At 38.7% G+C, this 27754-nt stretch overlaps 1 protein-coding gene across 2 annotated transcripts in view; it reads right to left on the bottom strand.

Moving 5' to 3' along the window:
• Positions 1–27754, bottom strand: part of CARMIL1 (capping protein regulator and myosin 1 linker 1) — a gene marked incomplete at its 5' end in the record, with an annotated part of 195347 nt that overhangs the window by 48913 nt on the left and 118680 nt on the right. For both annotated transcript variants that reach the window (XM_082015322.1, XM_082015323.1), the window contains 10 exons: positions 254–429; positions 5671–5802; positions 6067–6195; positions 8660–8758; positions 10582–10675; positions 15066–15134; positions 17464–17636; positions 23206–23260; positions 23348–23447; positions 24804–24885. In XM_082015322.1, coding sequence (XP_081871448.1) covers positions 254–429; positions 5671–5802; positions 6067–6195; positions 8660–8758; positions 10582–10675; positions 15066–15134; positions 17464–17636; positions 23206–23260; positions 23348–23447; positions 24804–24885 — 1109 coding nt within the window. The remainder of the gene's footprint in view (positions 1–253; positions 430–5670; positions 5803–6066; positions 6196–8659; positions 8759–10581; positions 10676–15065; positions 15135–17463; positions 17637–23205; positions 23261–23347; positions 23448–24803; positions 24886–27754) is intronic.

The following is a 27754-nucleotide window of genomic DNA, read 5'->3' as shown; positions in this document are numbered from 1 at the left end:
CAAAAGTCTTACTAAACAAAACAGAAATACGTGCATTAATGATCAAGTTAACGTCCCTGGAGATTCCAAATATTTGAATCTCCTGAACTAAGTTCACCAGATCTGTAGGACAATTTCCTGCTCTTCAAATACCTTAATGTGATTTCTTGTGAGTCACAAAAGCATTCAAAAAAAATCTTCTGCTACACAAACACACATACACGCAACCCAAAATCCAAATTCTATAACCAATTTTGTTAGTCTTTTAAAGTACCTAATTTTATTGAGGATATCTATTCCAGATTGCTCCAAGAGGACATTTTTTACAAAAGTGCGTGGGATGGAAATCTTCTCGGTACTGGCCTCAATCAGGTCTTCACGGATGCGAGTCTTCTTCATTACATTTGGGCAAAGGTTTTCCGCTGCATCCACCATAGACTCAAGGAGTGTCTGCAGCACAGCAAGCAAAAGCTAACATCAGGTATTGAGATTTTAATTAGCTAGAAGATCACAGCATTATTCTGGTGCATAGCACTGTGATGCTTTTAGACTTGAAATTTTTATAATTTTTCTTCCTAATTTCCAACCCATTTTGCAATCCAGCTGCAATATACATGGCATTTTACAAAATAAAGCTAAGGAGGAACAACATACTTGTTTTGAAAACAACCCACAACTGTACTACTTTGCCTTTTCAAATATAAAACCCTCAGAATCTTTGTGTGTTTAACTGTCAGAACAATAAATTAACTTCCCTTGTGCACCTGCCTCTGCATGCTGCAGAAGCAGTGGACGCTCTGCTGCAGCTGCCTTTGCTCTAAACTGTGCGCCGAATCAGCAATTTTCATCAATGGTCCTGATGATTACTGACAATTTGTAAGCAGCATCACTATATGAAGAAAGAAGACTCCTGAGAACTTGGCACGCCGTACAGGGAATACGCTAGCCAAATATTAAGTAGCTGCTACAAGTATGATTTGCAGTGGGCATACAAACCTTTAATATATGGATCTCATTTACATACATGGAAGTCCACCATAAACCTCAGGTGCAGCCAAACCATTTTTATTCCTTTTTAATGACTGATCAAAGCCCCAAACCAGGAGAGAAGAAAACGGTACACACTCCAGAAACAGGACTGTGTAACCCACCCAACACCTTCAACTTTCTTTTTCTTAAAGTAAGGTTTCCCCTCTTAATGGTATAAAGCCAACTTCTTCCCTCTTAGACCTTCTCATAGAAAAATCTTTCATATATACCTCAATGCTATGATGTTACGAATCCCCTTTCAATTGCATAACATTTATCTCCCATCTGTGCCTGTGAGGTAAGATAATTCTGGTTTAAATCTTGTTTTATCACTGTCCTGGTTTCAGCCAGGATAGAGCTGGTTTTCTTCACAGAAGCTAGTGTGAGACTGTGTTTTGGATTTGGGATGAGAAACTGTTGATAACGTGCTGATGTTTTGGGTTGTTGCTGAGCAGTCAAGGACAGTCCAGCTTCTTGTGCTGGCCTGCCAGCGAGCACGCTGGGGGTGCACGGGGAGCTGGGAGGGGACAGAGTCAGAACAGCTGACCCAGACTGGCCAAAGAGATATTCCCTGCCATACGACGTCATGCCCAGTACATAAACTGGAGTTGGCCGGGGGGCAGAAATTGCTGCTCGGGGACAGGCTGTCGATCACGGGGTGGTGAGCAACTGCTGTATTGGGCATCACTTGCTCTTGTACATTCCTTTGTTGGTGTTATCATTGTTGTTCCCTTCTTTCTTTCTGTCCTCTTAAACAGTGTTTATCTCAACCCACGAGTTTTTTTTTTCCAATTCTCTTCCCCGTCCCACTGTGGGAGGGGGAGTGAGTGAGCGGCTGCGTGGTGCTTAGTTGCCGGCTGCGGCTAAACCACGACAATCACCTACTGGTTTTTTTTCCAAACCCCAGCTCTGACTAGAAGGCTGAAGAACCCTCACTACAAGCACTGTTGAGGGCTCACAGTCCCTCACATAATCATCCGTGTATGAAGTTGTGTCACAAAAAGTGCAGGAAAGCTCTGATGTACACACATTACAGGATCAGGATGAGACACAGAAACACTACTTAGTGCCCCACATCACTGAAACACCTTTCCTCTAATTGCTTTCAATTTTCAGATCCAAAAGGGTTAGGTAGGACCACAGAAGGTATAAAACAATCAGCTGGTCATCTGGAAAACTAAATTTTAAATTCATACTGTTTTATCTACATGCTGATATGTACCCTGTGTACAGTAAAACAGATTTATTTATAAACATGAAGGAGTATTTTCTGACAAGACTGGAAATAGTTCTTTGTTCAAATTCTCTCCTATATCCACCTTACTACATCTCCAGTCCCAGCAACTCAGGAAATCTATTTTAGGTATCTTCAGAAGGCTGTTCAACCATCAATTAATTTCCCATCAAAGAACCTGTTTCAGAGATCTCTGAAGAGGTCAAGAGGTCATCAGAGGTCAAGGCTCACCAGTGCGGGATTTGACAACAAACTATGTCCATTCCCAGCATGAAATACTACTTAGAAAAAAACAGTAAGGAGATGGTTCTCTCTGGCAGCTGGTCCCTCTGCATGCTGAAGCTGTCGCGCTGTTGCACTCCAGCGACCGTGGGGTCTCCTCAGGCTACGGTGCTTCTGAAGTGGCAGGGAGAATAGAGACACTGTCCTTGGTTCATGCTGCAGTGTACATGCAAGACCTATTGCCCCCAACTTTGAATCCTCTAAATAAGTGGGACAAGCAGCAACTATTAGAAGATGTCATATTTTTCAACATATGCCATGTTGTGCATAGGTTTTGAGTAGTTTTTTAAAATCCAAAGGAAGTTCGAAAGAAGACAGGAACAGGACAGAGCCCCATTTACTGAAACGGGCCAAGTCATCTCGAGTAAGACTGAAGGTTGATAAACAAACAGAAAAAAGTACTTACAAATAAAAAAAGAAACAAAATCGTAGTTTCACTGAAATGGTATACTAGGTAAGCCTGGCTCTAACATTTTAGGTACTTCTAAATTGTACAAAAATCATGAACTTCACCCTTTGAAAACTCTACCATTCCTTTTTCTACTCAATCTCACTCCACAGGTAAGTGACCTCAAGCTGAACTCCATCTTATCAAAGCTTTTTTCTCTTTGCATAGCCCTACCATAACTGGCAATTTTCATATGTAGATACTGAGTAAGAAACAAAAACATCATTATTACATAATATTTTAAATGATTCAAAGCAGCACCTTTAAGTATGTAGCTCTTAACTGACTGCTTTTTAAGTGCAGATTCATGAGGACAACACAGAAGCATGAAGCAGCCACACAGTACGGGGAAGTCTGATCTTTGTAACATTTGATTTACAGGTGTAAGGGACAACTGCCATTGTAGCTAATATGGAGCTTGTTTCGGGGTTCCCAAGGTCTCTGCACTTTAACGAATCCTCCTGCAAGGACTCCTCCCACACTCCCTCCTTCAGTCCCCAGGCAGATTCTGGCATCATAATGAAGATGGGGGCCTTTCAAGCCCCTGTGGCCATACCCACATGGAAGATGCAGAACTTCAATGGTAGAGTCAGCTGAGCCTGGTAAATTACTAATGAAACTTTCCGATATACCCATTTTTTTCCCCATGGCATTTATTGGCAACTGTGTAGTTTGCCTTGAAAAAGATTAACCTTACTGATGGATCACAAATATAAAAGTTATGAAGACTTGCTATGTTGAATTGTAACTGCAGTCTAAGCATGGTCTTTCAAAATGGATTATGTGAAGAAATGCTGTGTGAAGGTAAAGACCTTACCTGAAAATTTAAAAACTAATTTTTACTCAAAATACTCAGAGAATGTGCAATGTGGAAGTTAAATAGAGTTTGGATCTCTAAGTGCACAAAAAAAAAAAAAAAAAAAAAAAATCTCTTATCTGCCTGAAGAGCATTGACTTTATTCAACTACCAAACACTTCCTTCTAGAATCCAGCTCTTGTTGCTGTGGAAGCTAAAAATCAAAGCTCCACTTACAGCACATAGGATGGTTTTCTTCCAACTATTACAAAAAGAACTGTGCTTATGTGAGCTCCCTTTTGTATCTTCACAAATAATAAACTGCATATGATGTTTTGAATCTACCTAAACAACTGGGGAAAAAAAAAATCCTAATCCATGTTCAACCTTTTCTCCTCCACACAAAGTACACCACCATAGAACTTAAAGGAAAACCTTTCAGCCTTGAGTGTAAGATTAATAAAAACCAGTGTTATAATTTACAAAGAGCATTATGACTTTACAGTTTCTCGTAAGGCACTTGAAGTTTAACACCACACAAATCAAAAGTAAATGTAAAAGTTAGAATGGTTGAGCTAAAGTGCCTTTCGCTGTAAATGTGTAAAAGCATAAATGGAAGACCCATTAATTCACTCTTATGCCAGGAACTATAAATAACATTCCAAATGCTGAAGAGGCTTCTCCCCCCCTCCGCTTCTATAAGACTCTCCAAAACGCACAGGCCTTAAAGTGCATGATCCCTGCAGGAAGGCCTGACCTGACTATTCCCATCCCAATTATAGCCTAGAAGCTCTACTGGGAAGCATCTTGTGGAAAAATCACTTTCATGTCTGCAGAAATTAAAAAAGTGATAAAGAATCTTCCCCTTATTTCACATAATGGGGAAAGGGAAGAAAATACTAAAAATTCAGCACAATTTTCCTCCTCATTAACTTTTTAATTTCAAAAATGTAATTAGTAATGTAGTATTACTACTGTTCTTCATTTATATTTCCACCAACTGAAGCATTTTCATGTTGTCTCAACTGAAAGTTCAACCTTCACTTTCAGATTCTTTGATGAGTTTAAATATAGCAAAACACAGGCATGGTAGCTAAGTCATAAACTTAAGTTGATCTGAATTGCCTCAGAACCACATTCTTAAATTCATCAACTTACAAACAGATCCCAGCAGTTGCTAAAGTTTCCCCACCTTGACTTCTTCCTGGACTGATACCTTTGCACATGCTGTATGGACGACTCTTCCTTGCGTATTATACAGTAAGATCTAACATAATTGAAGGTAGTTTCTGAGCACAACCTGCCTGAACACACAAGTGAGAATATTTACAGATCAATGACATCTATTTCAAGAACTGAGGTTTGGCAGGCAACTTGTAAAAAGATTTCCTGTAAAGCTGCCTGTACTAATTCTTAGGGCACTCTCAATACATCCAAGTTAACCAAACCAAACAGTTAAAGCGGAAATTCTGCACCAGGTTCAAATGTGGTCACTGGGAAAAATATTCTGCAATGGAGTCTACAGAAAAGCAGCTTTCAGTCCAGTGGGATACCTTAGCTAGTGTGTACTTTCCCCAGGACGTGAAACTTATTAGGGTGCTTGAGAGATGCCTTTATTAAGAGCCTAAGAAGCAACTGATGTCTACCTCTTCTAGGAGATAAGATAATCAGCAGTATATGCTCCTTCTGCCCACTGTAAACACTAAAGCAATGTTTTTCATTCCAACCAGGCAAGTATCCAGATAATACGGCACGAAGTTATAAGAAACAAATAATTAAATGATAGCTTACATGCAAATATACTGAGAATTTAAAAAAAAAAAAAAGTGTGGCACATCTGCAGAAGATCTCTGTTTTAGTTATTTCTGCATGTGAGAGATGGTAACACATCTATCCACAGACCTTAAGTTGCTCTTCCACAACCCTTGTGACTTCTCCAGCCATGGATTCAAGTGTCTCTTGGATTGGATTGGATAGTGAACCATTTGCTCCAGCCCAAGAAGCTCCACCAAGGTGATACAGATTTGGTAAGAGCTGTAAGACAGAAAGAGTATCTTTGGAAAGTAGGCTCATCACTACCTGTCTTCAAATCCAGACAAATAGAAGGAAATCTCTCTGCTAAATCAACATCTTTATAAATTAGAATTATTTTGTCACTGTAAATACTACCTACAGATGATCATCTGAAGAAAATACTCTTTTGTGACATATTGTTATTTTAACGCCACGAAGGAAGAAAAGCTGCAAGCACACACTGAACTTGCTCTCAGTATTACCACTACGCTGGGAAAGGCTTACTGTTTTGGAGTTCTTAGCATCCCGCATGAGCCGTTCTGCAGATTTGACATCTTCCTGTACAGCATCCACACCACAGTTTCTTAAAGAGTTGAGATGATCTTGCACTTTTACACATATTCTGTCAATCATCTACTTGAACAAAAGCAATAGAAAAGATAAAGCATCACAATGTTGGTCAACACAAACTGAATTCAGTCCAGGTAGCAATTCAACAGTAGCATGATGAGATCTGTAGTGACAACATAACAATCTGGAAATGCATCATCAGAGCTTGGAGGTACAGCAATGCTACTGAAGGAAAGCATACCTCAAAGACACACCTAAACATTGAAAAAATAAATAAAACTTTACCATTAAAAAAATAAATGCTTTGGATTATTTTCCCCGCAGTTACCTCCAGGATAGCTGCAAATAACCAACAAGTTACCCAGTTCAAGTGTTGTTCTGTTTTTTTGAGCAAGTTTAATACTGAAAATGTTGTCAACAGCTATATATCTATCACTCAGCTCCAAAGGTGTCTGAATTGTTAACAAGTTCAGACAGTAAAAGAAAGCTCTGCCACTACCCATTCAACAAACACCAACAGAGATTTCTCCTGTCTAAGCAAAATGCAATTGCACAGGCTTCTGGGGTATTCCTTCAAAATGTAAATATTCCTAGTTGCAAGGGAACTATAACTACCAAAGGAGAAGTTTTCGTCAGACCTTTCACAGTAGGATAAATTTAACTTAATCTGCATCTGCAACACAATTCATTCAACATGCTGCAAATACAGGGCAGATGGTGTATCTGTATCCTTACAAGACAAACGAATAAGAATGCCTGACATATAGTCAGGTTTAATTAAGATATACGGGGCACGGAGATATAATGGTTAAAAGTCTTTATCAGCCCACACAGCATTCATTAGAACTGGCTATTTGACATTTTGAAGCAACATCTGAGTGCACGTGTCATCATCGTATAAAGTCTAGAGTTCTGGCATCTTACATTATTAGCAACAAGAACTGAAATAATTTCACAGCATGCTTCTTTTCTGCTCCACATGACTCTTCCTCTTCAAAGGGTTTTGGGTGGGTTTTTTTTTTATACAAGTACAAAAGTTAATTAATTATTAGGCAGTGGAAATCTCATTGGGACATCTGGACTAAAAAAAAAATACACTCTGGGAATAATAATGCAATTCCACCATACTAACAACATAATCCTTCCAGCTCTCTCTCAAAACTGTTTTTAAAAATCCATCCTTATTGTACACAATTTAACACAGAAATAAGTAACTGTACTCTACTTTCAAAACAACAATAAATTACATTTACTGAAACCAACAGCCACACACACAACAGGAGAAAAGCGCAACTAAAATCACCAAGCTATAGAAAGATCAAAACTTAAATCAGATGGAAATTATTAACCTGGGAAAAAAAAGTGGCATTGTAACAGATAAATTACTAAAATAAAATAAAGTGATGCTGCTCTTGCAGTTTTTGGTGCCAGCATATCTCCAACATACCATTTTCTCTGCCCAGAGGTTAGAGTATAATTTCAGGTTGTAGTAATAAAACTCTGTCCCATTAAATTTTAATAACCCAGGTAGAAAAAGGCCACAAAAAAAATAAGATTCACAAAAAAAAAAAAAGCAGAGAACAGAGAGAAATTTCATTGACTTAGCTGAAGAGCAAAACAGATATTCCTCTCCTGCTTGCTGAAGTCTCCCATTTGCATGGGAACACAACTGGTGCAAACAAACATGGAAGTATGTTTAAAACAAAGGCTCTGACAAGCTTTATTTTACTTACACCACCTTGCTTCAGTGGGGTACTGGAGCTGAAAACAGCCCTGAGGGGTACTGGCAAGAAATGCACTACAACAGCGAGAATGGTAAGCTACCACAGAAAATGCTTGTAGCCCTCTCAAGAGAAAGGGGAAAAACAAAGTAAACCCAAACCCAAAACCCAACAGAACACCACGTGGCATTTAGGAAACCTGGTAGTGGTTGACTAAACACAAAAGATTCCCAGCTTCAAGCCATATTTTGGGCCTTGTTAGACAGGAAGCCTTTTCAGCTGGCCAGAATATAAAGAGCATGGAAGATTTCTACCTTCTTTTGCTCCCTCCCTCTAAGTAAAGCTTCCCATGATACCCATAGTTCTGAAGGTCTAAGGTAGATGATGACTTACTCTCTAAGACTGTTTGCTCTGGTGGTACCTATGGGCATGTTTACATGGTTCCTCAGGGCTAGGCAGCAACTGGAACTGACTCAGACACCAGCCTTATGATGATGTTTGTCACACTGCCGAAAAGTCAGGCTCCTGAGCATGCATGAATTGAACTGTTCCTGGTTCCAACAGTAGATCACTCAGAAATCGCTTGGGTCTTTCTCTACACAGTACTACTTACTATACATAAGACCTCCCTCTCAGAAAAGCTTTTTTCCCTTTCAAAAATATTATCATTGATAATTATTAGGTTTTGGGAAATGAAGTATCACCCACAAGGCACATCTTGCTTTAAGCTACTCTGACAGAATGAGAGCGAGTTCTGTCCCCAGGTTTTAGACTCTGAGAAGTACCAGTAAGGAACAAGTTCTCACCTGCTGAGTGGTACTAGTGACAATGCCTTGCTGCAGCCGGTACGCTTGTTCCTGTAGGTACTTTCTGGTCTCGTGATTACGAAGCAAGTAGTTTTCTATCTAAAAAACAAAGCTAGATTAAGAAACTGATTCGACTCTCCACATTGTAATTTGCTTTCAATTTTGCTGCCGTATCGGAAATGGGGACTAAAAGGAAAAACTGCCCAAGTGTTTCTTATCTGCAAACCTTATTCTGTGTGTCTCAATGCTTAATAATCACATTGGCAAACATTCATGCAACCCCCTAATATGGCTATATCAAACTTAGTCAAGTCAAAAAACCCTACTAGTAAACTGGTTTAAGGTTCATCAAAAATGATGGATCTGTTCTGAAAGAGAGGGGATAAAGGATGGGTGGAGTGGCCAGCAGGTTGTGTGAAGCAGAGACTAGTAAGGACTGATGGTCACCTCTAAACCTGCATCAGCAGCAAGAACTGGAACAGTCTGACCATGCCCCACAGTAAGGCAGGGTTTATCCAGTTTGCCCACACTGTAAATAAAGCATGCTGCAAAGACACTGGAGCTTGGGAGGTTAGCTACTATGTCCATCTGGTGCTGGACCAGGGCCAGAAGCACTCTCATGGTACTGAAGCTGTGGTGTGCTGAAGCTTATGGACTCTCCTGAGATGTCAGTCAGTTCAGTTGTCCCTGCACGGGGCACAACAGCTCAGTCAGTGCAGGCAGGCATTCCTGTGTGCATGGACTTAGCTGCGTTCACAGCACTGCTCCAGAGACTGTTACCTTTTTATGGAGAGAACTTCTTTGTGTTGTGTAAAGAAAGCCTGAACCACACATATTAAAACAAACTCAGGGCCAAACAGTTTTAGCAACAAATGAATAAAAGAGAATGCTCTTTGCACATAACGCCTAATTAACACATACAATTTAAATCCCCATGGCCAGAAGCTTCAGATTTTTTTCAGAGATGCATCTATCATTCTAGATATGACCCTATCTACAATTCTATTAAACGAGATGTAAGAAATATGTCCATCTCCCATGACTTGGATTTTTTTAAAGCAGAATTTAGATCACTTTCATGCATCAAAGAAAAAGGCACTAACTACCAGCACTTCTCCCTATGAGAATCACTTTACTGAAAATTTCTTCACTAAAAAATTTTAGGATCACAGACATCTACTGTTTAATCACAGTTATCTGTAAGAACTATTTATAAGGTTTTAATGACCTTACCTTGGCTGAAGGAAAGCTACTCATTCAAAAGATGTGAACTGCATGCTTTCTGATTGAGTAGGAGGCTTATTTGGAGCTCGCAAGATTTATTATAATAAAACTCACAGCTGAGTTTTAAAACTCATGCAAGTGGAACAGCTACAGATACTGTCAACACCTCTTCATCCAAAAGAGCATTTGGTGCAGTTGCTTATTTAGGGCAACACAGTGTGTGAATTTTATTGTACAATATAAAACATAGGCAGTAAATGTTTTTATCCTCCTCCACACTAAAGAGCATCCTTTGTCTTGTACAGTGCTGAGCTTTTGATGCCAAAATAAAACACGCGTACCAGTAATTCTATGCAGACAGAAATACGCACAAGCACATACATAGCAAACATGTCAGTTTCTACCTCTCCCTTCCATAGTTACGCATACAGCAATACAAGGTCTAGCTTGCACTTATTTAGTTACGACTTTTTGATACTACACCATTGTATTCCATCACTCCTCACTCTAACCATTCTTTGGAATATAAAGCCTTACATGCTCTTGCAGCACTCTATTACCACATATATGTCCATGGAAATCAAACAAACAATGAATCTAGCCTAGAATTCTCACTCAAGCATGAAATCACAGCCACTTAAAATTATTACTTTATTTTTAGTGGTTTTATTTCTGTATGTTGGTGGTATATGCAATACCTTCTGCAGTGCCTCTTCTGTTTTCTCAGGGTTTGTTTTGAGTGCTTGGGAAGCATCATTCATCGGTATAGGCATGAATCTCAAAGTATAATTCCTAGAGAAAAAGAAAATAAAATATTTTTAAATACTAAAAGTTAACAAAAAAAAGTTACTGTATCTCTTTATGAAGAATAAACTACAAGGGAGAAATAAGAGGCATCTAGCTTGTCCATGGAAGGTACTAAGAATCTATTTTTCACATTTGTAAGTGGACTAACTGGAGGCAGTTAGTTAACTGCTGCTAATTCTTCTTTGACACTAGATAGAGGTGGAGATTTTGAAAAGCAAAAAAATGCAGTTAAGTGGCCAATGCCCACTGGCTGTCAATTAAAGGCCTAGCTGTCTTCTGTACCTTTGCACACAAGGTTGGATTACTTTTTCCTATATCAAAACAGAACAGGGAGTGTCAGTCCCTGCTGGCAATTCTATCAGATCTAAGTCTAAATGGAAATATTCAGTAACAGATAGATAGCAACTAAGAGACTGTGTTTTGAAAATTTACTCTTTAACAACTTTTTGTGTTTACAGTAATTTGAAGACACTTGCTGAATTTTTAATAAAGCTGACAAACAAGTGTAGCAACTCCACATTGCTTTATGTAAACAATTGCTCCCTGAATTTTACCTATTTGTTTGCAAATCATTCTGTAGCTTTGTCCATCTGCTGCGATATGAGAATAAAGATAAGGTTTTGGTCTTGAATCAAAATTGTATTTAAACTCTGAGAAAATAAATTGGCTTAGCATGACACAGTTAAACCTAAAATGATACATGCAGTGCTACATCCACACACCTTCAGTTTTGAATAAATTAAAACAAAAAGAGCAGAAAGTTCTTAAAACTTGGAACAGAAATTATTCTTCCTATTTTCAATTAGCCTTAATTTCCTGCAAATATCTCTTCCTCCTCCTTTGGCTATCTGCAAGCATCCCACTAACCGTCTGTTCCTATTCCGTCCAGAGCTACATAAATATGGTTGGAACTGTTTATTTTTGAGCACTGTAAAGTTGACAATTTCAACTGAGTCAACTCCATTGACTTCACTGGACCCATCCCTCATAAATGCACTAATTCCAACAGCAGACACCTTAACTACTGTGAAACTCTGAGGTTCTTTCACTTCCTCTCCCATCAGTTACTTAGCCACTCTCTGAAGAACAGTGGTCTTCTGAATTGCCAAAGACACTGATTCCCCATTGACACTACCCAACATTTTACCTTAAATGATAATGCAAGACTTCTACGTTTCTTCCCCAACATAAACATGGCAATATATAGCTGTCAGTGGCAGGCAGTTACTCACGTGGAGTCAGCAAGGTCCCTGTCCTTCCACAGTGTCCAACTGCCTACTGTATCACAGCCAGAAATCTAACTTGTCTAAGTTGTCTTATCCTTCAAAGGTACTGTGCCTACCCTACAGGGCTGTTAGATGTCCTCATGTAATACTAAACAGTGAATAACTGGCTGTCCACCAGCATGGGGACAATTTTTAAATGTCAAAGATACCAAGCTCAAAGACAGATAATAATTACAGAACTTGCTGATTGCCTGACTACTGCTTGGCAGGTGGGGTATTTAGTTAGTTAAAAAGAAAGGTAGATTTCCAAGGATCTCTGCAGCTGTTTGACATTTCATACCTCACATTCATTGAAATCTATAATTGCCAGCTCTCATGCTAGTAATGATATGCTAAATTCAATTTAGTCAGTCTTAGTGCACCTTCCCTCACACACACAGACACAGACACACAGAGAAAGGGGGGGAAAAGAAAGGCAAGGAGAGTTCATGGACACACAGTCACAGAAGCAGAACTTTTGAAGACCATTGCCCTAAGGAAGGCTCTGTATTTGGTTTCCTTCCAGACAAACAACAATGTATCGGAATGCTAGTTTATTTTCATTTAAGAATTAACCAGCTCTTAGGGGCAAAAAAATATCAGGAATTTAAAGCTCCCTTTTCCACTTTGATCATCAGAGCAACATTTATCTTCACACTTCATTTTTCTCTGTTTCCTTTGAAGTCTAAAATCCTTCCACTTGTCTCTTGTAACGGAGTACATTTCTCTACCAACTCAATAATCCAGTAATTTCATAACACATTAACACTCTCAGCAAAATACCTATATTTAAAGGATGTTAAATTTCAGAGAGGTGCTCAGAGACTGGAAAGGATGTCTCAAAAACTGCCTGTCTTCTCACTCTACATACAGCACATGTGACAACAGCCCTACATTTCATCACGTTATTTCCCTTGTAACTTCTGCATCACTCATGACATACACTTTCTGCTGCAGAGTGATGATTTTACTGCCTAGTTTTTTAAAAACAGGAGTAAAATAATTTGTTTTGCAGGCTCAGGTATGTGAATTTCATGTCACTGGCAATGGCTCTAACAAATCTCAGTATTTCCCATCAGATTTTAGAACCTGAACTATTTCTTCATCTGCCCATACAGAAAAAAGAAAATCTTCCAGAAATGAATATGGGGCAATACTGTACAGCTCTACAACAGAGTGGGCTCCAGGCTGCAAAGCACACAAGCACATGCTTACTTTCAGATCGAAATTACTGAGATACCATGTAATGGCCAGGCTGAACAGGATGCCCACTGCTCTCAATGCTCTCCTGAACCAACACCTGTACCGGACTCTACAGAAGAGCCTCTCAGCATCTCATGCTGGCTGGCTGGGACACCCTTGGGGCAACAGCCAAGCTCCCGGAATTCCCTTGCAGGAACAACATTTTCACGCAGCTTTAAGCAGATGAAGAAAAGCTGGGAGGAGGGGAAAAAACAATCTTCAGATTACTTCAGGCTTTTCTGAAGTCTGTTACAATCCCTCCCAATTCTCCTCAGCCTCCTCATCACACTACGAAAGCCTAGCTTGCTTCTTTTTTGTGGTTTACTGTATGACTATTTTTCTTACGAAAAAAACAAAACACCACACACAAAACACATACCCCCCAAGCATCTTCAGGATATTTCACTCCATTTTCAGCAACAATTCTTTCCTACAGAATATTGATGGTTTCATGTATTTTTAGGAAACACATGGTGCAGGATGTTCTCTATATTTCTCTGAGATGGATTGTTTAAAGGCTAATTGTTTTCAGCCAATATTGACAGTCCATCTCTTGCAAGTTTAAACCTTTGTTGCTTGTAGCTTAGTTTGTGATATTATCAATGGTTTTAACAATTTTTAAATGTTAGGAGACATAAAATGACTTCAGCTTCCAAGCTAAATAAATGAGATGTCACCTCAACAAAGTGCAATGTCACAGAATTATCTGTAGCATCTCCTTTTTATCTGCTTAGAGGATTTGCTTTTGCCTTAGGATTTCTCCCTCCTTTCTATTGACTTATACAAGCACTTCAGAGCAAAAAAGAAAAGTTGATGCTAACCAGAAAAGCAGCATATTTTCTTCTCTACCAGACTTTCTCGTAAATGCACATGCTATTGCTCTCTGAAAGAGAAATGTCTGCAAGCTGACAAATAACCTTCACAAATTATTATTCACTAGTATCAATGGAATCACTGCAAGATGATTTGCTTAATTATACATCATTTATATAATTTCCCCCATCAGTGCAACTGAATTCATTTTGAAACCAAGTATATAAACTACAACAGTTTCATAAAACAAGTAACTTTATAAACTCTAGCCTCATGACCCCTCTGAGGTTACGATGCTCCCCTAAGTAGTTATACAGTTTTGCAAGACTTCTTGTCTAGAAACTACCAATTGTACATTACCTTCACCTTCTAAAGAGAGCCTTTGTTCCTCTCTGAGGGATTTAATGACGTGAAACAACTGCAACTGCTGCTTAATTTAAACCTGTAATTTCTCCCTCTTAAGAAAAGTAATAATAACATACAAAGAAATGTGATGGAGATGTAAAGAGATGAAAGTCATTTAGCTTCTATCATTGGTAATGGCTGCAACTGTGAGTAAGCTCAGGGAAGCAAAATGACTCAGACCACAGTGATTATGATCAACAACTGCAGTTCCTGAGATCATCACTATTAGTTTCAACTTGCTGGGGGAAAGATAAAAAAGTCAAACCACAAAGGCATGCTTCAGTAATTTTCTGTTATTATATACAGCTTCATTCACTGACTAGAATAGAATTTCTGCATGCTATCAACACAAGAGAATGAGGAAAAGGGAAAATACTCTCAAATTCAGAATTCTAATGCTAACAGCAGAACTCAATGGCCTTAATGCTGATAGCAGAGTATGGATGAAAGAGCCACAGAGCCTTTTCCCATCCTTTTGAAGGATGTGAAGTCATACATTTTCCTTTACATTAAGCACCCTGATGCTTAAAATTGAGAGCCACTCAGCATCTTCAAATCGTATTGACTGCGGTGAGAACTGCAGCTGCTCAATCATTCAGGATCTAAGTCTTTGGCCTCTTCATCAGTCATTCAGTTGCTTGAGAACTTACTTTTCCAGTGCCACAGCTATGTCCTGGAAGCCCTGTGCAGTGATGTTATTCTTGTCCCATATTACAGTTCTGAGAGGTAGTGGGGGAGAAGAAAGAAAGAAAGAAAAAGTTAAAGAAGAACTAACAAATAAATCTATATTGAAACTTTGCATATTGAAATAACACAGTGCTGTGTGTTCAAAACTGTATTGTGGAATGCAACATTTTAAAAACCTGTCTCTAGTTATATAGTTATATGCTAAAACCTTGAAATAATAGAAGTTAGGAACAAAGAAACTACAAAATTCAGTTTCCCTTCCTTTAACAAGGACTCTGTACTATATTCATCATTAACATAAAAATATAACTTTTCTGAAATACAGTTAATAGAAGACTTGGAGATAAAAATCCAGCTTTTTCCAGGAATAGCATCAAAAATAAAGTTCAAATGTCTGCTTTGCAAGCCCACACTGAAAAACAAGAAAATTGCAGTAAGTGATCAATCTCTGCTCTACATAGGCTATATGGCTACAGTTACAGAAAAAGATATTTTAAAAAATCATGCTGATTGGTGGTAAAAATTTGCAGGCTACTGTATGTTCAGTCCTGTACTAGCTCATCACACAGTTCCTATGATTCTAATTCCACAGGCACCATAACTAGCTGCCAGTATAAGCCATTAGGTTAGGTGAATAAATTGCAGCTCTTTTGAATACACAATAATGGTAAGAGTGATCAAGCCTTTCCCCTCCTCCCCCAATTTAGACCACTCAAGCAGACTGCCTGGCAATTTGTGAACACATGTTCAAAGATCTCATTAGTAGTCAGAAGAGACAGTCAAGCGGATAAATCTTGCTTGTGCATGAGCACTGGCTGTAGCTGTTCTTAAAAAAAATAAAAAGGCACAAAAAACCAAACAAAGATTTCTGGTGTTAAAGGGGAAAAAAAGAAAAAAAATATAGATGGCAGGGTTTCACAGGTATTGACACCCTTCTGCTGTTGCAGAATTATCCCTTCGGTTTTTAGACGGAAAGATGGAAGTAACGAAGAGAAGAAGATATTCTACACCCATTTTGCAAAGATCAGATATGCTTAGGGTCAAATTTTGGATATTTTTGTCACTGGAAAGTGTGTTTATATTTCTACCCGGATGTGATTTTATAAACATTTTCAGCAGAGCCAGTTACCATTGCATTATTCAGTTTGTAATGACACCACAGACTGTGGTGACATTCTGTGCACTGTGGAACATTTCAGTTTGTCATCCTGAAAGCAGCCAAGGCTTTATTTCTTCAGGTACTGTGGTCATTTCAGGTTAATGCATTCAATAAACCTAGGTCACCTCTCCAGTGTTTTCTTGACATTTTCAATATTCAGTTTGGGTATAGCAATGCAAAGACCAGGATCCCTGCTTCTGAACAAAATAGCCAGGACTGTTCCAGGAAATTTCTTATCCTCCGGAGAACAAATGCTTGGAGACCAAGCTCAAAGTGGTCTCTTCACACAGACAATACACTGAGGAAGGTTCATTTGCAAAGTCTGACAAAAGGAGGAGTGAAGATCAGCTTTCCGGATGATGGTGACATATTTAGAGGTCCCCATCCAGATTAATGCTGATTGAAGGTTTTACTGTTTACTAATCACATGCTGGAGAGAAAAAAAGTGATACTCTCAAGCCATCAGTGCCAGACATGTGCTAAAAAGCAGTGAAAGTGTTGGGCAGGTGAAGTTGCAGGGAAGAGATGCCAAGGCCCATCAGCACTATAGGCAGGGAAGAGGGGAAGGATGGATGGTCCATGCTGCTACCCATTCTGAATTCCACATGCTGTTAGTTCTCCTACTAACTGATACTCCAGAAGACAAAGAACAATTTACTTTAGTTTCCCACCCAAGTACCACAATCTTCTCTGCTGGAAAGGCCTCCAGTAGAAAAGGGAGAGCAGAACAGAAGAGAGTGGCTAAGCACTGGAACAGGGTTCCCAGAGACACTGTGGAATCCCATACTTGGAGATCTTCAAAACTTGCCATGACAAGGCCCTAAGCAACCTCATGTATCTTTAAAGTCATCCCTGCTTCAAGAAGGACATTGGATTAGATGACATCCAGAGCTCTGTATCAACGTAATTTTTCTTCTATGATTCTAGGAAATTTAGAGCTCCCTTGTTCCAACAAGAGATCTTTCTGTTTAAATTTAGAAAATGTAATTTTCTCCAGTTTTGGAAAAGTTTTTGCAGAGACAATTTGCTTCTCTTGTTTGTTTGGGTTTTTTCAGAGTAAAGGGATGAGAATCTTTCCAAATGGAGACACAAAAAAGTGGCTGTACTTAGAAGGGTTCTGAAGAGAAACAGCTTGAGAATAAACCAACAACTTCAGTATTATTAAGCCATTCTTTCTTCTACTACAAATAAGTTTCTCTTACCTCAGCTTGGTGTTTATCTGTAGCGCTTTTGCCAGCATCTTTGCTCCCATATCTCCCATGGCATTTCCACTAATATCCACTTTTGTAAGAGAAGTATTGCTGCCCAAGGCATTAATAATGATAGTGACCTCAGTCTTCAGCTTGGAATCTGCGAGGGACAATGACTGCAGAGGCTGTGGAGCACAGAAAAGGCACTGATAACAGTAACTGATAATGCACTCCTTCCTCAAACATCAACCAAAAGAAGTTACAAGTTCCTCAAACTCTTGGAGACAGCAGTAAGCATCAAAGAGTTATTTCTGTGTTTGCTGCAGATCCTACAACACATGATAAATTGGGAGTCAACAACTTAGAGCACAGGTGTCAAACACATACACACACAGATTAAGTTGCAACACCCTGGGGAAAAAAAAAAAAACATTTTTAAGTGACAGTGCCTCCAGTTTCCTGTGTCCTATTAAGTACAGAATACAGCGGGAACCTGAAAAGAGGCAAGATGACAACAACCAGCTTCGCAAGACAACCTCTAGTGTCCAGTGGGTTTTGCTTAACCAGCATACTTCCCTGTCAGTGAGAAATAAAAATATCTAGCAGTCCTCTGCCTCAGAATGAGAGCTTTATCCAAGGGCAAATTAGGATCTGAGACATTGTTAAAACAAAAACAATTGATTTAAACTGTTTTATTATTGATCAACTTTAGGAGTGATTTTGCACATCTTCAAGTAAGGGCATGAACACCTGGCAGGAAAGGGACAGAAAACTGTAGCAGGTCTGAAATTTAAAAAGTAAGAAGAGTATCTATTAAAATGAGTAAGTCCATGGATATTATTCACAGTGGTGTTCTAACACCTGTGATTGCAATATCTTTATGTAACTTTTTTTTTTTAATGTGTACTACGTTAAGCTCAAACTACTTTATTTGGCTCCTGCAAGTCACACTCCAAGTCTTAAGAAAACATCTTTTAAAATGCCTGTATTCCCTCTATTGTCAGTGTCCCAACTCTCAATGGCAGGAGCTCAAGAACTAGAGTCTATCCATCACCATGCCTTGCAGAGGTATTACAGCTGCTAAAATTGAAATTTGTCTTTGCTGATGTAAAGATCTCACTTGATCCCTTGCTCAAGTGAGAGTTCGTACAGAAGAGTGTATTGTCATTAAACAGCCACTTTAGGCATGTATTGGAGGATAAATTTTAGGGGCCTAAAATCTCCAAATTGCCAGTATTGGAAAAATCAACATCTTATAAGGATGAATCATAGCACCTACATTAAATGCCTAAAGTTTACATTAATATAAATAAGCCAGCTGAACTGCGCACACCTTCAAGGATCCAAGATGCTTGCATGGTACCTGCTATACATTGGGAGTCTAGCCTCCAGACACCACTGGATTACAGTGATAACCAAAAAGCTTGCAACAATAAGAAATGCACTTATAAATGAGGAAATGCATAAAAATTTGAAGGCACAGCATGTTTATAATTGAAAAGTCTAACAGTAACACAAGCCACATGCTGGTTTTATTTTAAATGGAAGTTATTAAATTACTATGTTAATGCCCTTAATCTGTCTGTGTTTCCCCATTTTCTTATATTATGTACCCTAAAGAATATTAGCATCGCATTAGAATGGCATTTAGAGCTCTTGGCACAAGTTTGAGAAGACCTCCTGCAACAGATTCACAGAAAAGCAGCATCACACGGCACTCTGACAGAAATCACCAATAAGCTTGTGAAAGTGAAGGTTCTTCTGCTTCTCATGTATCACTTGAGAAAGAGTCATTCAAGTAACTTAGCTGGAAGTGCTCCCTCCCACATACCAATTTTTCTAAACCTCAAATATCCTCCCAGGAAAGGATTCCTCACCTCTCGCATTCCAATACTCCGACAAAACAGTGCATGACTGAAAATGCTTCTGCACTGTGTTCTGCAAGGATTGGCACCTATACATCATTACTACTACCACATAAGAAATATGCATATAGCGTATTAAAGCACCTGCTATGTTAGCAGTATCTTTGAAGTGGAGGAACTGCTAGTTTTGTTGCACAGCTATCCTTATCATTTACTCAATGAGCAAGAAGCAAAAACCTCTGGATTCACTTTGTGCCCTGAATGCAAACCATAATCAGAATGTAACTCTGTAGGATTAAATGTACAGGCTGATAAATATTCATTAAGTTATCTGACCACTACATTTTAAAAAAGCAACCAAGCCACAACAAACAAAAAACCCACCAAAACCAAATCCCCCCCAAGCAGGGGCAATACTCTACATTGCATACAAATACTTACTCTTTTTAACAACTTAATAGTTTTAGCTGGAGATTGAGAAAACAGAAGTCTGACAAGCACTTTAGTGTCCCTGCTACAGAAAACAGACACTTTGCCAATACATGAAGATGTCTTAACACCATCTTACCAAGGAAGAAGAATTCTTAAAGTAAAGGATTAGAAATTGTATGATTGCATTCATTGATTTTGTCATACTCCTGCTGGAAAACATTTAAGAATTAAATCCAGCTAAACTTGTTCTCCTACAAACAAAAATGCTGTAAAAAAAACCCAAAAGGCCAATTCTGCAAGAAACACTGAACTAAGAACTACAGATATTCAGCGCTGTAGTCACTCTCTGCACCTATGCAGGACTGACTACCACTCTGAGTAATAGTACACTTGACCTGCTGTGTAACATTTGTTTTTGCAAAAAGAAAAGAAATGGCACAGTGAGCATAAAGGTTCAGACACTTCCTGCAATACTAATAAGAACACATTATTATAGCCTGCACAGTACAGCAAAAGGAGAAAAAAACAAACCAAAACAAAACCAAAAAGCAAGTCTAAATATTACATTCTTGTCTATATTAAACACCTGGGAAATTTTGCTGTTTACATTACTGCTTTTAAATTGCGTAGAATTATATTTGCATCTATCTGTATTTTTACAGTCATAAAAGCAAGCTATTGATTGTTTACATAATTTTACTCATGACTCATATTAACACAGCAACAGATCTATTTAAAGTGTGAATAAATACATGAAGAAGCATTTGGGAGATGACTATTTTAGAATAACGACTCTTGCTTCAGCTTTCCATGCAGATAATGCACAGTACCCAAGCTGTACCAGCCTGCAGGCAATACTGATCAAGCAGTATGCTCTGGGCAACATCATACCCTGGTCTCGCCAATTCTACCCTTACTTTTTCATGTCCCATGGCAGTAAGTGCGCAGTAATGGCAGAACAAGGACCACCCCATTTAGGATTCAAAACCAAACCAAAATAACTGGAAACTTAAAATAATTGTCTAAGCATTGTACTATCTCAAGGTAGAGTGAGGACCACCCAGCTACCTGCAACACATGCTTTTCCCATGGTGCTACAGACTCTACGTCCTCAACTTTTTAGCTGCTAGGAGATACTTCAGACTAATTTTAGCACCTGATGAAACAGAAACAAACAAGATTCTTTCACTGAAGAATGTGGGGAGAGAAGAGACAGGTTAACACCAACAGGGTCATATGCTATATCCCAAAGGTTAATGCATGGCATGAAGGACAGTTATTTTAAGTACCTAAATAAAATAACTTTTTGTTGAATTATTTCATTGTAACACTGAAAACAGGGTGACACTACAGAGTGAGAATGTTCTATAACTTAGCTAAGGAAAGACACAGGGAGTAAGAACTACAGGAGCACATCTGACCATTGGATTGTGGCAAAGACAGAAAGTGGACGATGGCTGACATTGCCAATGGGCTGAAAAGAAAAGGAGCACAAGAAGTTGAAGCTGATGATGCAAGGGAGGGAGAGCTATGAGAATGATACATCCAAAATTTAGCAGCTACATTTTCTCTGTCCTGGAAGCTTCAAAAACAGAAGCCAGGAAAGATAAACAAAGGTTGTAACACTTCATAGAGACAGTAAGGTGAAAGTTGCAATTTTTATCCTTGTGAACAGATAATATGAGCAGGATAGACATATAAATAGAAAAAAACCCACAATGGTATGTTTGAGAAGATGGTTTGGATACTGAAAGGATGCACAGAGTGTGCTGAAGAGGTGTTTTAGGATATGGTCTGAGTGGAAAGAAATGTTCACCTGCAACAGAGCAAAAGGATGAAGGAAATTGAGAAAAAACATACTAAATTACCTTTGCTTGTGATTAATCTGGTTTGACATAACAGTCTTCAGGACAGCTGTGAAAGATTAAGTATGAGATACAGGGCAGGACAGAGACAAGTCCAAAGAGAAGAAGCAGGTGCTGTCTGATGAAATGATACCACCCCTCAGCATGGTATCAACAGGAAAAGGAGAGAAGGGGAAGATAGCCCTGCACTATTCCCTTTAGAGACACAGTAGAAGGAGGTGGTCACACACCACAAAATGAAAAGGCTAGTTAGGTACAAGGAGTCATACAGAAATCTACCAATACAGTTAGCACGATGCTCCATCTGACTTGTGCAAACAAGGACTTACAGCTTTCATTACAGGTGCTCATTCAATTAGAATCAGCTCTGGTATCCATATGCAGCACTTCACTGTGTCACACTGACAGCCCATGTTTTAAAGAATAAGGTGCAGAGGTAGGCAAAGAAGCAAGAAAAAAAAAAACCAGTACCACTAATCCCAATTAAGAGGACACTGGGAGGAGAGAGAACTAGTTTAATAAATCACTTCAAATACAACTAAGCAGTAAGAAAAGATGAACACAGAATATGGGTCTAATAACCTTGTACAGAAGGAGACATTGGAAACCCTGGTAAAAACTGCTGTACTGAATGGCAGGGTACAGACACAGATGGGATGAGAAAATACGAAAGCAGTTAGTGTGGAGACCATGAACTTGGAGGTGAGACAAAGACAACAGGAATAGCAGGTGTTTAGACAACTGAAGTCTACAGTCATCTATTTCTGGAGAATGAGGAAAGCAGAGCTTGCTTGTTACTTCTATGGGGAATGAAGGAGAAAGAAAGGAGTAAGAATAGATGAATAAAGATTGACAAGCATGAGAGTAACAGAGCATCTTAAGATTCCCTTGTAGCCAAAACTAGGATGCCAAGTAAGGCAAGAACACAAACCCAACCACAAAAGTCTTTCAAAATCAGGAGAGAGGGTGGAAATGAAGAAAGTGGGCAAGGATCCCAGCAAGGCACGCTGAAAGGGTTTTATGAAATTGCTTCTGTGATTAATGTACTAGGAGAAGTAAAGAACAGCATAGTAAACAGTTTATTTGCATCTTTTGAAGGAGAAAAGAGTTCTGGGAGATCACTGCAGTGACTTTGCATTTCGTCAAGCAAAAAAAATGCTAATACGCAAGAACAGATATCAGGAAATAGTGCATTTTATTAATTAAAAATAAAAATTCTGTTATTGAAGAAGTATCACCATGCAGAGAACATTACCATTGTAATCTCCTATCAGGACACAAAAGTTCCGAAAACTTGTGCCTACAGGGCTGTACAATTTACACCTAAAGCAACTACATTATGCAGATCCAACTATTTAGAATGAATATTTTTCAACAAGCACAGATACTAAGACTATCCTAAGATACATTTACCTACATGCTAGACATAATCCAAATTACTATTTGAAAAAACAGAAATCAAAATGTTGGATGTGTCTGTGCAGGATCATGATCAAATCTTATGCAGCAAATTAACACAGTGAAGAAAATTATCAGAAATAGGCTGTGAGGGTACAAATACACATGACGATAGCAGGCAGAAAGATACTCACTGAATCCTCGTCTTGAATCATCTGAACTAAATTATCAAGTACTGGAGTGAGATTTCTGAGGGAAGAAAAGTTAGGAAGACGATGAAATCAGCAGCTTCTCCTCATCCATTCTCTTGTTATTTAAAAGAAAGAAAAGCCTTACTTGGATTTCATGTTGTTAAAGTTTTTGCCTAATGCCAAGTGTCTTATCGATCGGTTTTTACTAAGCCAGACTACAAGGGTTGAGAGGTCAGATTCTAGGCCTGTAAAGAATCAGATTACATTATGAATTAAAACATATTCACAAAAGACCCAGACAGGGTCCAATTATTAATGCTATATTCATTCAAGTAACTATATGAACGTACAAATTACCCAGAGCTCTAAAAAAATTTCCATTCTTCTATTTTTAAATCTTTTTCCTCTTTTTTGCCTCTGTTTTTCTACAAGAATAAATGCTTTCTCTAAAGTGAGCCCTTTAAATCTTCATGCTATTCAGCCATTCAAGGCACCTCTCAAACACAGGAGCCTTCGGTCCCTTGCAGTCCTTTATCTGTAGTCCAACCACCTCAGGGCAGTTCCTCCCATTGTCAGGCAGAGTTTAAAGTTCCTTTGAGTACTTTGAGACCAGCTAACTGCTATTTAGTCTTAGTAGAGCTGTGTACCAACAAGGTCTCAAAGCCTTCAAGTGCAAAAATGCTAAGATAACAGGCTATGAATAAAATAACCTGAAAAACAAATCAAATTTTGTTCTACTCCCAAGTAAGAAAAATAACTTGCTGTAGTATTGTATTCACAAAACCAGTGGTGTATTTGAAGAGTCCACTAGTTAGATCACAGTGACTTAGGACCCAGATCGACAGGATAATTTAGATGTCAAATATGTTTATTTATAACAATCAATCTGTTTACAGAATTGGGATGAGTCAGTAGCTCCCAAAGGTTTCCACTTGCCAATCCATCCATTTCTTGGCCATTCAACTGGACTGGGAATCTCTTTTCGAAATATTTCCGCATTTTTGGCTGTCAAAGGGGCAAACACAGCAGGTGAATTCTTCCATTCCATACATCTACAATTTGAGTTTGCACAATGAGAAGTCAGCTGGCATTCCCAGCTAAGATGCACAGAGCCTCCAAAGCAGGAATAATCCAAGACTTCTCCAAAGACTCAAACAGGTCTTCACTGACCTGAAGCTGATTGACCGTTTACTCCAAATTTCTCTCTCTTGCTTCTTCAGTACCACGACCGCAGCTTCATTCTCTATCTGGTCTTTCCCTTTCCTCTTTCACTATACTTTCATTTTTTATTTAGCTTCTCATCCTTTTGTACTTAAACCCACTTTCCTCTAGATCTAATATGACGACTTGCTGCCATCAATTTATTCTGCTGTGTTACATTTATCTCAAACACCAAACTTCTGAGAGTACAGTTAGTCTATAAACATTTCTTACATACTTCATAGCAATAAGAGTTCTCGTTGTGAGACATTTCCATAACCAATATGGCCAATAACCTTAAAGGAAGAGTCAATATCCTTGATTACACTGTGAGCTGAAAGAAAAAGCACTTCTCAGATTTGGGACTCACATGACCCTCCATTCCTGTTCTGTGTACTTACCATTGTCTGAAATATCTAGGCTGGTGATATTGTGTATTTCTGCTATGCATCCTTCCAAGACTTGTGCACCTCCTGATCTTAACTAGAGACAAAACATCAACCATTTTTGCAAACTAGTTATGGTTTCAAGATCACACAGAAAACAGTGGTAGAAGCTTTGTGAATACAGGAGGCACTAACAGCGGTGAAAACAGCAGCAACAGAAGAAGTTAGACATTAACACGACAGCCTATGCACACATTCCTACTACTCTCATCCTTCGCTCTCACTATTTGCATATAAATGAAAAAGGAGACTCTCTCTCCTACTGTTCAGCAGTTAAATCAGGGAAATGGTGCAGACACAACGAATCCTTCAGCACTTGTGTCAGGCAGTGACTACAGGACTTTCGTGTGGGTTCTCTACGTGAATGGGCCAGGACATTTCCAACATCCAGTGAGGAAGAAAAAAAAAAAACAACAAACTTAGTGCAACCTATAAGCGTGCAACACTGTCTCGCTTGAATTCCACTAGAGTCAAGGCTTAAGAGTCAGCTCTTAGCACAATGCTAGGGTGCCCAGATCAAAGGTAAAAAATTTAAAAAAAAAAAAAAAAATTGCATTAGGCTTCCCTGTCACCAAAAATGTAAATAATCCAATTCCAACTGTAAAATGGCCACAAAAGACCATAAACAAAAGAAATGAGTAATTTACCTTATTCTTAATTTTAAAATAGGCATAAAAGAGAAAACCAGCAACAATAACAAAAATGCCTGGTTGGAAAGTATCCATTATGACATTATTAACCTGAAATGTTAAATTAATATAAAAGAAATGTGAGGATTTAATGGAAAAAAAAAAAAACCAACAATGAAAAGGCCTAGGGTGAAACATCAACATTAAGAATCAAAATTACTAAAACTTACACACTTATTTACTAATTCTACTGAAATGAACAATGCAACATATTTTTTTCAAAGCAGAAAAAGCATTTTCTTACTTTTTGCAGCTACACAAACTATAGAAAGTGCATTTCACTTTATGAACATCCCCCAGAAAAAGACTTAAGCAAAAGAGGAGAAAAGCTCTACAAAAATTATATTTTTGCATTTTCCATTTTCACTTTCCTTGCTTCAAAAAACCAGAAAGATTTTTCAAACATGAAATAGCCTTTTCACCTCCTGTGCACAAAAAAATGAGTAATATTTTCCTTAGTCAACTTCCTTGGCTAAATATCCTGCACCAAACTGCTGGTATTTCTGTGAATAGTCTCTTTTATCCATACTATAATTAAGGAATCACAAATGTCTTCAGAAGTATTTTTCAATAAAGACTTGATTTGGCACTTTTAGAAAGCTTGAGATATGTGATTGGTTAACAAGCAGCTCAACAACTCGGTCTGAGCATTTAAAGAATAGTGGTGGTCAAAGACAACATCTAAATTGTAAGTCACACCTGGAATAGATACAGAACGTAAGGCACCTTTCCTCTTCTGCAGAAAACAAAGCTTACCTATCCTTCACCCTATCCTCTCAAGAAGTGGTCACATTAAAGTCTGTATTTGGGCCAGGAGCCGTGCAATTTTAACTCAACTTTATTTTTTAAGGACATTTGTAGCATTTGCTGTATGAATGCCAAAATCATTCAGTTTTGCTCTGTGCTGCTCTCTCAGCGTGACCCACCGCAAGACAACCATTTTACACAGTGTCACATCTATTATTGCAGAATCTATGGAACTGGCAGATTATATGCTGTCTCGGATTGGTTGTTGGTAAAAGTTCTATACACTGAGATGATACAATAGAATCCAAATGCTTAAGCTATATATACTTTGAGGGTTGAAGTGAACAAGTTTTCAGGAGCAGCTTTCAATCTTGTACCGATAACTCTACATTAAAAATCTCAAATACACAAACATTTGATGTGCACAAATGGTGATAGCCATCTAATCTGAGGGTGATGACAACAACTTGACTTTTAGGATCAAAATTTGTTGCAACTGTATTAAATTTATATAGAGAGATATAAAAAGGCAGAGATTAAGTGAAGGGCTATTCATCGAAGTGGACTGTGATACTGAAAAAAAACCCCTCTGCCACATCTCCTTTATGACATACTTCTGAGACTACAAATACAAGTTCTTATTCAGAAAATGAACAACCCTTCAACAATTAAAAATGCCAAGTGTGTTCAAAGCTATGAGGTACCAATATGGGACGGGCAAAGCAAGCTGCTTATTGATTTAACGATTAAGGTAAAGCATGGAGGGTACTTACACAGTGACCAAGCTAAGGGAAGCAGAAGGGAAAAGAATGAAATACATCAGTGCTGAGCAGGTAGAAATAAAAATGTAATTTTCATAGTAAAAATAATAAAAAAACAAACAAACAAGCAATATAAAATGATTAAGCTTGGAGTTAATATACCAGAAAATTATGGGAGCAAATAAAAAGTGGTGGGAGAGGGAAGGAACAGAGAAATTTATCCTCCCATAGTTGAGTACAGCTTGCCTGATGTAGGAAAGAGGAGGGCAAAGCTTAATAGCCTTCTAACAGCATGTGCCTGCAGGACTGGGAGTAGTGCAGGCCACCAGCTCCGAACTTCCCACGGCTCTGTTTCTGGGTGCAGATGACCCTGCCCAGCTCGCAGACGGTCAGGGAGAGGTGGAGCAGGACCCTGCGGTGCTGGGCCCACTGAGAGTACTCCCAGCTCCCGGCACATCAACTCCCCTGCTGGTGGAAGCGTTCTTTCCAAAGCACATGAGAATGAATAAAGCTCAGTGATGTAAAAAATGTTACGGGAAGGATCTAAGGAAATGTTGTCAGTTTGGAGGGACCAGCTACAGGAACGTAACACCACAAGTTGGGCATAATTCCTTCCTTTCTGTCATGAGTCGGCCACGACCACTCGTGCTTTGGTGTCCAATACTGCTAATCGCCCCTTGAAGGGCTCCTCCATACCCCATCCTGGGGG

Source organism: Phaethon aethereus (genome assembly GCF_964289735.1).
Source record: "Phaethon aethereus genome assembly, chromosome: 2".
Lineage (NCBI taxonomy): Eukaryota > Metazoa > Chordata > Aves > Phaethontiformes > Phaethontidae > Phaethon > Phaethon aethereus.
Note: the sequence above shows the minus strand (reverse complement) of the source record. Positions and strands in the feature narration are given on the sequence as shown.